Source organism: Trachymyrmex cornetzi, unplaced genomic scaffold (assembly GCF_001594075.2).
Source record: "Trachymyrmex cornetzi isolate Tcor2-1 unplaced genomic scaffold, Tcor1.1 scaffold61, whole genome shotgun sequence".
Taxonomy (NCBI): domain Eukaryota; kingdom Metazoa; phylum Arthropoda; class Insecta; order Hymenoptera; family Formicidae; genus Trachymyrmex; species Trachymyrmex cornetzi.
Window position 1 is genome coordinate 2,246,684 of NW_017299926.1, and position 10,746 is coordinate 2,257,429.

Genomic DNA, 10,746 nt, shown 5'->3' on the forward strand with positions numbered 1-10,746 from the left:
TTCTCTCATCCTCGTTCCTCTTTCGAGTTTTGTGGTAAACGAGTCTCTTTATCTTCCTTCCTTCCTCCCTTTCTTCCTGTGTGTCCCCTACGGTTTTTTTCTCCCTCTTTCTCTTTTGCTAGGCAATTCCCGACCTCTCTCTCTCTCTCTCTCCTTCTCTCTTTTTCTGTCTATATCCTACCTTACTCGAGGTTGCTACCGTGCTGCTGTGTTTCTTTCTCTATCGGATGTACTACTTCCTACTAGGGCTAACACAGTATCTCTTACTCGCTCCCCCTCAGTACCACACTCTCTTCGGAACTCCCGACCGCTTCGGAGACAGCCAAATAAATGTCCCTCGGACTACTTGCACCGACACTTCTCCGCTACGCTTAGCTAATTCGGTACTGTGTATCGTACAAAACTTCGTTACTGAGGTTTACAAAGAATGTTTGGAAATTGGCCAATTAATTGCGCGGTTTAGTTCCGTCTTTTTTTTTTCCTTCTCAGAGTGGTAACCGTATTGTAATACATTGAACACGTAAACTGCAATGTATTGCAATAACACATTTAAATTTTAAGTAATTAAATTACATTTATATGTATACATGAGAAGATTTTTTTTTTTTCCAAGACAAAGTATTTTCGTAAGACTTTGGTACGAGAATTTCGACGATTTCTTAGTAAATCTAATATAATTGAAAATGGTATAATTTATTTTGACGTCACGGTGGGACAATTTCTGGTGGGCTCTGACGCGATTAATAATCGCACGAAAAACATACGCAAGATATTCTATGGATTTGAAAATGAATAAAACCTTATCATGACACGTCGCAGACCGGCAATGCCCGATAAGCGCCGAATGAACTCGTTAATGCCGACATTCCTATTACGCTCACCAACTTTATTGGGTAAAAACGCTCTCCCTTCCGCTGTCATCGCACTCTTGTGCACGCGACAGTCGTGCACCGCGGCCGGATATACACACGTGTGTACACGTGAAAGGAAGGGAATACCGCGACGTTGGCCGAGCCGAGCGCGCCGTAGCGCGCGGTGCTCTCCCAATGGGCGTGGATAAACGAGCGGAAAAATGGCGGGGTTTGGAAATGAGATTTGCTGGTAAACCGACAATTTATCGTAGGTATCTGCGAAAGCATCTCTTGACGTTCCTCTGACCAGAGTTATAATTAATACGCTCTCGTCACAGTGCGCCCGACCAATATTCCGTCGCGCCCGCACACCTACACACTCGCGAGCCGCACCACGCGGCCGCCCCGCCGCCTCGACCGCCCTGTACCGACGACGCCGCGCGAATCTGTGTGGTCGCGCTCGCGCACCGACGTGTAACCGGTTGTTGATTAAGTTTGAATGACTGATGCCGCAAAAACACATTAAAACTTGAATGAGTACAGATGAAAATTTAGTCGCTAGGAATCAAGAGACCGCAGAGGCAAATGGCCTGGCGGCCGCACATACGCGCGGACGGAACCTCCGCCTCCTCCTCCTCTTCATCCGCCTCCATCCCATCATCCCCCAAACCTCTCTCTTTTGCGATCGGATACCCATCGAAATATAACTACTCGCGAAAAACACTCGCCGATTGCTATATCCGCCGTCCGGAGGCACTCGCGTCTGGTCGTATACCGCAACGGAAACAGCCTGTGCACTCGGTTGGCTTTCGACGATCGTTTTTTCGACCGATCGATGAGTCGCCCGGCAAGATCATGGTTTGGTCTCTCTCTGGGAGGCTGTTTCGAACTTGATTCTGGTAATAGAGAATAGAGCTGCGATCGCGCGGCTATAGGTTTTCCTCTCATCGCCCCATCGCGGATTCGCGGTTGCTCCCTGTGATTTATAGATCTTTAGCGTTGCACGCTATGCATTTACATCATCCGCCGTAGCGATCGTAAATTATGATATGTCTAATTTCGCAATATGCTTGTATCAAACAACTTGGAATGTTAAATTTATTACACGGATTGGTATGAAGAGACCATCTATTTTTTTCCAGACAAAAATTAGCATCTTCTTCTTCGCTATTCTACTTTAACCTTTACAGAACGATATAGATTGAGTGGCTCTGAAACAGTGTTATATTTTGAGACAAGAAATGAAAGAATTAATTATAGAGTAAATCTTACTAAAGAAAAAATTGTAAGATTTAAAAAATATATCTTCGCCCTCTAAAGGTTAATTGGACTGTCAACTCGATGTTTAAGGGGTCTGCCGTTGAACAAGCATAAGACCCTTTTATTGTCAATCGTTGCGATCATTCTTCCATTCTCGCGATAAACATCCAAATTGAGGAAGAAAACAAGGTACATATTGAGCGCTGTAATCGTGCAATCTATCACGAACGTAAGATCCATGGATTATCATAAGACAATTGCACGAGAATAGATTATCTCGACTGTCGTAAATACTTCAACACATCAATTGAAAATCGCAGATCCACTTTAACGTGTGCTCGCGAACGGAATGGGAATGGAGATCCATCAAGCGGCAACTCGCGACTGCAACCATACGGCAATAGCAACGGCTGTGATTGCCGAGAGAGACCCGCGAGATGATCGTTTCCTCAATAAAAATCGTCAACCAGATCGTAGCTCACTTACCGATACGGGACCGCACCACTCCCCGTCGGTCCAATCAGAGACTCCCATCGTCTTAATGTATTCAAATGTAAGCGGTAGCAGTGTTTATGTCTTGACATTGCAAATTGTAGCGGCCGCGCCATAACTTATAGTAATTGCTGTGCGCCGGAGTAATTATTTATACTCGTGATATAGTGTACGGGAGTTACTCACCAGCCAGAATCTATATATACACCGACATCGAGGCCCATTGTGCACGTGAATATCGAAAAGGGACGAGCAGAGTGTGTGATATTAAACCCGAATTTAAGCGGACGAATCGGCGACTTCGATGCCTCGCACAACGTAGGACGGTACCCCGTCACACAAGGATCGAAGAAAGAAACTATAAAATTCACCTGTTCCTTTTAATTTCATTTTTCTTACGTTAAGAAGATGTATACAATAATCTTTAATGAAAGTAACGTTATTTGTACCCTATTGAAGTATTTGAAATGAAACGAAACATTTTATTGCCGTGGTTAACTATATCAATTTTAATGATATTTAAATAATATCGAATTTAAATGTACACAGTAATACCAAATACTTTACGAGCAAATAAACTAGTACCTTCTTTTTTTAGTTTTTACTTGTAATTTTGTTCGTTTCAATATAAAACTAATCAACAAAGTTAGAAACGTTCTGTTAATTTTACGTTACGATTTTTAGCAAATTAGATTTATTTGCGATGAAAATGTAATGAAAATTCGAAATGTCATAATTTACAGGCATTCTTTGATGATTGCGTTTGAGAATAAAAAATTTTAATCTCAAATATGTGTGTCGCCATCTCACTGTCAATGCTCGAACTTATACAGGATTTCAATACATTAAAACTGGTTGTAAATAATACTATGTCACAGCGACAACTACATATTTATGACTATTTAAATCAGCCAGATAAAACAAATGTTAAATTTGCAATGATTTGTTAAATCGTTCGAATTCCTCGTAAATTTTGGATATATTTTTGTTATACATTCCGGTTGCGTAATCGACTGTATTGTTTGATCACTTCTGTATCAGTAAGCAATAATTTTAAATTAAAAAAAATTTAAGTACGTGCGCTCTAAGAATAAGACTTAAGGGAATTTACAAAGTTTGCGATTTCTGTCGATAAATCAGTTTAAGCATTCAGTCGATGAGAACGCGGGTGGTTTTGCGGTGTAACAGGTGGTTGAAATTCTCATTCTCCACAGCTTTTTGCTCCTTTATCGGCAAAAAAGGAAAGAATAAGTTCCAGTTTATGAATCGGAGCGCGTTTAACGCTCCTTAAAAGGGTAAAGCGCCTCCGATGGCTCTTTCAACGAGGAAAATTTCCGTGCTTTTACGAGATCGTGGAATATGGTAGATCGTGGAATATTGGTAGAATATGTAGGAGCTTTTTTGCGAGATAGAATTGTAACACTTACAATGAGATTGGTTTGCATTCTATAAGTTTATTTATTTTGTCGACGAATGTATTGTACACGCGAGAATAATAAGAAATAAACATCGTGTCTTTTTCAAAGATTGTATTTCAATGTTATATTTTTTTATCACAAACTCTTTACATTATTTTAACACGTTGAATGCCACGAATGATAGTCGCCGCTTTAATGTTTTAATATATCGGATTAATATACGAATAAAATGCAACTAGCAAAATACAGAAAATTCTATACGCTGTTAAAAATTTCATAAAATTTAATATACTTTTAAGTTACACAATTTGAACTTAATTTCATAACATTACATTAAATTTGATGTATTTATAACTGAAAAGTACATTTGTGTACATGTATATGAAATTTAATGTATTTTTCATGAAAATTTATGAATTTTATGTACTTTTTCACCAAATGTTATGAAAAGTACATTAAATTTCGTAAATTTACACGGTTATTACATTTAGGTAACTTAAATTTAACCATGAGCTTCATTTACAAAGGAAATTTGTGATTATACTTCTAACAGTGTATATTATGATCGAAAACTGACTTAATTAGAAACATTTGTAAAAAATTACCTTAAAATCAAATTATGTGACATTTAATTTGTTTTTTGCGGGGTACATTAACATTTTTGTAGCAGTAAACGTGTTAATTAACAATACTGACCATCGTTAGACATCGCAGATCATTAAAAATAGTCATCACTCGTATAATATTGATTTAACGTAACATTATAATTTATAAGAGACGTGGGTTTAATTAATTAAATAATAAATGGAAATATATACAGGGCTATTCACATATTACGCGTTGTGACAGACTTAACAAAATATTATTTAATCTATTTAAAGCTTATGAGTCTTTACGAAATGGCGAAGATGCAGCATAACGATGCATCAAGTACATTAAAAATCTTGCTCAGAAAATATATAATCAATTTCACGCTTTGGCATGAAATCGCTTTATCATCATTACAGTGAGCTTGTTTATCTTTAAAATATTCTTTAATTTACTAGAATCACTTAGGATATTTTAAAATCGTTCAACAAGAAATATATAATATGTATCACACAAAAATTCTGTTTTCTTGATTATTTCTGTGATTTATGCAAATCGAAACAAATTTCCAAATTATGTAAAATGATATTTTCATGGCACACTCTCGCTAATCAATTATAATTTGATAATTTATAATTAGAAATCAAAATACATCTAATTTTTTGTGCTACATAATTCCAAAATAATTGTTCAATTTCGTAATATTTTTAATCTTTCATTTTTAGCAATAACGATCACCAGGGTCTCCACATATCTCCATTAGCAGCAAAAGAACCTGCTGGGCTTGCTGGGAACTTATCGGAATTTGAATTGCAATTTCGCGGTGTCTGACAATTCTGACTTCCGGGCAAATCTTGGGTAGGAATTGCGGGAGATTGCTCATTTGTGCTCTTAAGCACATCGGTATTATTCATCGAGGAGGTCGAACTAGTGGGTTCTTGATATCTTGGTCTCTTATCTGAGATCGCCAAAAGCCCGTCGGAATGACGTCTTTTGAGACCGTCTCTCTTGAGCAGCAAGCCACTTGAGGCTCGATTGTAAGTCTTGTCTGTAATTACGGAAAGCGGCTGTCGCAAATCGTGCGTCACGGTACCATTCGTATGAGTGGCATTGTCCAAACCTTCCGCGACGTCTTTTTTATTTGCAACATTGTCATCCACGGCCTTAGATTCCAAGAATGTGGGTGATTTTCGGTCACTAGTCGAGCTAATTTGCGGTTTCTGAGTTTCTGGCGAGGATGAGAAGCTCTTTGAGGACGCAGGACTCTGTTCGGGTAGTAATTTGAATCGATGTTGCGGCTGATGATGATTAGGCGTCGTCGCCCGTGGATGTTCCGAATGATGACTCTCATCGCCGTAACTCGACGTGGAAGTCGAAGGGCTTAGTAGCGGGGTGTGCGGCCGATGAACGGCGGTAAAAGCCGACGATTGACCGATCCTCGTAGATGCGTCCGTAGCTGGTGGAAAAAAGGGAAAATTCGCGGAGATCCCGGCGGATTGCGGCACCAAGAATGCCAATTCGCCCGTTGGCAGTCGACTCGGAATCAATTGGACTCCGTTCGGTATCTGTATTCTCGCGCTACCGTTGTTATTCTCATCCCCATTCTGGAAATCGCTCTGGAAACCAACCTTTACCTCCGGGTAGAGGCGTTCCGGCATGTAGGGCACGTACTGGCTGTAGAATGGCGCCATTTGCTGGAGATGGCTCACGCAATTGTTCAAGTGTGATACCAATCGTTGCTTGATGGCAGGGTCGACGTTCTCGAGGCGGTTGATGTATCGCGATACTTCGGTAGCACATTCGGAAAATCCGGAACGGAATTTCGTTAGTACCACCGGATCGTTGGCGACGGCCGTACTCAATTGCTGCCGCTGCATCGTTTGTATATGCTTCACCGTCATTTCGAGGATATCGGCCTTCTCGAGCTTCGAGTGCCTAGTTGGCTGTAACAAGCAAAAATGATAAAAGTCTCAATACGAATGACTAATAATAATTAATAATACAAAAATTAATTATGTATATTATTCATTAAACATAATTGGATAGGAAAAAAATGACCTTGAAATGACCTAACTGACCTTTCGGTCGAGAAGTTAGAAAGCATAACGTGCATCGGTACTGAAAGAGCTCTACGTTATCTACGGAAGTTAGTCGGCAATAAAGGTACGGTAAAAGGGATATTACAGTAAAAGGGATATAAAATGGGAGATTTCTTCTTATTCAAAGATCAGTAACTACGTCTGAGAAATTGGCTTCTTGTCAGAAGAAGAATTCTTCAACATCGATCCTCTATTGAAGAAATGTATAGTATGATGACGCGATACGCCTATATAATTGACTTGATGTGAACTGCTACCGTAATAACAGACTAGCAACTACAGTAGCTAATGCAGCCTATTTTGTAGTTAGCCTAAGGGCGCCTAAGGACGCTCTGTTCTCACACACATTCTCCTAGATTTTTTTATTATAAACTGCATGCAATAGATCATTAACGATCGTTTTATTCAAGTCACGCGTGAATTGCTTAGGGATGTTTATCTCTCACAAACATGCCATTATGGAATAATCTATCGATAAGCGAATGCGAATTGTATACATATGTATACATTATAATATATCGTATATATAATAATTCGTATATATTACATATGAATATATAAAGTAATAAATTATATTATATATTATGTATATAATAATGTATTATTTTATTACTTATTGTGTGTTCATTATTAATTTAAATTCAATCGTTAATATATAAAAAATAAAGTTGCTAAATAAAGTTACTATTAAATAATTTGCCACTTATGAGCGATCAGTTCAATCGTGGGAAACGATTCGAAAATATCACGAAGCGGTTTTTCAGATATCCTGATGAACGTGACCTTCCCCGAATCGAGCTTATGCCGTAGAAATTCCCATCAGCCCTTTAACCACCAATACCTCAATAGTAGTATGGTCCTCTTTTTCAAGGGTCCATTGTATCCTCTCAATTCTTTGAACCTTATCCTGTCGGATCATCCCGACGTTCGCATTTTTATGGTAAATTTGCGATCACTTAAAGAATGAGCGTGGGAGTCGATACAAGATCATTTACACATGGGATCATGTAAATGTTTTGTGACTTGGTAGACAGTATTTTGACTTTTAAGAAATGCAATAAAGTCATGTACGTAAAACCAGCCGTGCCAATAAATTATTTGCCAAAATATAACAAGAATAATATATTGCGTGGGATGAGAGAAATATCGCAGATATCGATTTTCCCGCGAGTGAATTTGACACCCAAGACTCAGGAGCGGAGAAATGGCACCTGTTAAAGGACTGACAAAAAAAGAAAGCAGAGGCGTTGCGCATCTCCCCCTTTTTTCGCTGATCCGCACCGTCGTCGCGGACCGGAGCTGGATCCTTAAAGATGATACGGTCAACAAAAGAGGCTGCAACCTGAGATGAGATTCTTTTTCTTCGTAATAATTATTTCGAGGTTCCCACGAACACGCGTGGGGCGTTTCGGACAAACGGGACGGACACACTGAAGTGAGCAGGTAGCGGAAGTCATCTGGACGAGAGTGAAGAGAAAGAATGGTGAGAGCGTCTTGTCTTGTTATACATCCCTGTTTGAGAAATCAACCTCAACGGATTGTGTTACGCGGCAGAGAATCTTTGATCCGTAAAAAAGCGAGATAAATCTTAATCAATCAATATAATCAATTCATTCATTTACTTCATAGTGAAAGTTCATTTATTTTATAGTTTTCTTCTTTTGTTTTATGCTTTGTTTGAAAATTTAAAAAATTCTTTTATATCTTTATATACGTATATATATTTATATAATCAATATTAAGCATTACGTTACATTTCAAATAATTACTGACTCTACAGTATTGACAAACGACGAATGTGGTTTCGAAATTACAGGTATCAACATGTCAGTTTCAAAGCATAGCAATTGGAGATTTTTTAAAGAGATTTCTCCGTCCTCTTTTTTTCTTTGCGACCAGTTCAAATGCTATTGTAAAATCTGCAGGACAGAGATTATGCGGATGTATAAGGATCCTGTTTCCATGTGTTTCCCACGCGGAGACATCTAAAATACTAAAACAAAACGTACCCCCACTCCCTTTCGTCCAATCTTCTAGTCTAAAACGGATCCTGTCGCAGAGGATGCCGACGGAAAAAGGGGTCCACAGTGGACAACCTGATCAAATACATTCAATATACATCCGTTATGACAACTTCCGCTACCGACATAATGATCAATCAGTCTTATACATCTCAGAGTTTCGTATTATCGTAACAAAAATTACATTTTTTTAAATAGATATTAAATCGACAGGAATACACGATTTCATTTTGCCTTAAAAAATATTATGTTGAACATTTTATATAGTTTGTAATACGACAATTTTTAATAATAAAGGACTGTCTAATTTTTTCCACCTTGGATAAAGTGTTAAAATTGAGCTAGACAAGTTCAAAGGAAATAATGAGAAAAAATATATATATATATATATATGTAATAATACTTGAAATAATAATATTGTAAATAGCGTGCAAAAATGCTGTATTTCTTTAGCGTCCTTCAGAACACGATCAAAGGTAGCACATTTTTGTTATGTTATCTCTCATAAAGCGGATCATGTCTCTAGATAAACAGCACAGAAGTCACGTTTTTCTACGACATGTTTTAACACGGCACCAGCAATGTGGATCTCACAAGAGCAAACAAAAATCATGCGTGTACTGACTGGCATGCAATTTCGTGCTATCATTTCAGTGTTTCGCTGATATCTTTTGTCATGAACTTTACTTTGACAGAGTAATTTAAAATATTACATGTTTAAAATATTAAAAGATTTAAAAAATATTAATTTTAATATAGAAATAGTATCGATTAATTAGCTATTAATCAGTAACTGACCAGCATTTAAAATCTCTATTTTATTATAAAAAAAATTAAATATAACTTACGTCTTTTTCACTAACGAGTATGAAATTCTTCAGCTCATCGAGATATTGATTAATTCGAGCACGTCGTCGTTTTTCCATAATCGGTTTGTTGCTCTGAAATAATAGGATTAATATTCATTATTTATTCATAATAGTAAATATTTTGTTTAAATCATCGTGTCTGTTACTTCTTCCCATTTCGAACAAAATATATTAATTTTTGATATAAAAGCTTTCTATGCAATTACGAAAGATTGGAATGATTGGAATGATTCGGAATAATTGAAATGATTGAAACGATTCAGCCTTCGACAATGTGAAATTTTCACCCTTCATCCACAAAATAGGTCTTTAAACTTTAGTGCAGATTATATTTTTTGTTCCGGATTGCATAAAAATTCTTAAAATATTCCTAGACTTATAAAACTTTTATTAACAAATGTTTACTGTCACACAAGTTGTATTTTATCTTTTACGGATTTAAATCAGACTTAAATTTATCTACCAAAACTGTCAATTAAAAAATTGACTGTGCCTTTAAAATTCAACATTGCCAGCGGAGGATTAATCTCGTCTGATTACAAAATATATTCATTACCCTCCTCAATTCTGCTTTCGTCATTCCCGAATGCGTTTGAGGCTCAAGTTCTTCCTCGCTGCCTAACATTTTGTAGTTATGGTAATCCACTATTAAGCAGAGATCTTGATCACCATATCTTCTGTGCGGGCGCGTAAATGCACTTATTGCAATTAATTACTAAATTAATTCTTGAGAATTATCCCAATTGATTACTTGCATACACTCACAATATCAGTCAAAGTTGAACGTTTGCACTGAAAGAACACTGAAACTCTTTTCAACAACCAAGTGCTTTCAAACATGCAAATATGAAAAATATTTGCACCAAAGTAAGCACCGCGATGCTTTATTTTAAATAAATAAATATAACAATTTTTGACCATTTATCAAGCAGTCAGTCTTGTCAACGTGTGACTGCGAAATTAAGTTAAAGTGATGTGTAGGAAAGTCCATCTTCACTGATGGACGTCCCGCTTGGGATATTGAGGGTAACTGTTTTCGATTTCGAAGACCGCATGCCGATGTACCCGTAAAGAGTGGGGAAAAGTGCGTCCCGGAGTGGGATATTGGGTACCCCAAAGGTGGGGAGGTCCTCGGCCCTCCTGAGACC

The 10,746-nt window shown here is 37.6% G+C and overlaps 1 protein-coding gene across 1 annotated transcript; it reads right to left on the minus strand.

Annotated features, from left to right (window-relative positions):
* Positions 1-5,278: 5,278 nt before the first annotated feature.
* On the minus strand, positions 5,279-10,465 carry dpn (bHLH protein deadpan). Its single transcript, XM_018516096.1, has 3 exons — positions 10,155-10,465; positions 9,578-9,670; positions 5,279-6,552 (listed from the first exon to the last, which is right to left on the minus strand). Exons 1-3 carry the CDS (start codon positions 10,221-10,223, stop codon positions 5,344-5,346), a joined length of 1,371 nt encoding a protein of 456 aa, XP_018371598.1. The 5' UTR covers positions 10,224-10,465; the 3' UTR covers positions 5,279-5,343.
* Positions 10,466-10,746: the final 281 nt, after the last annotated feature.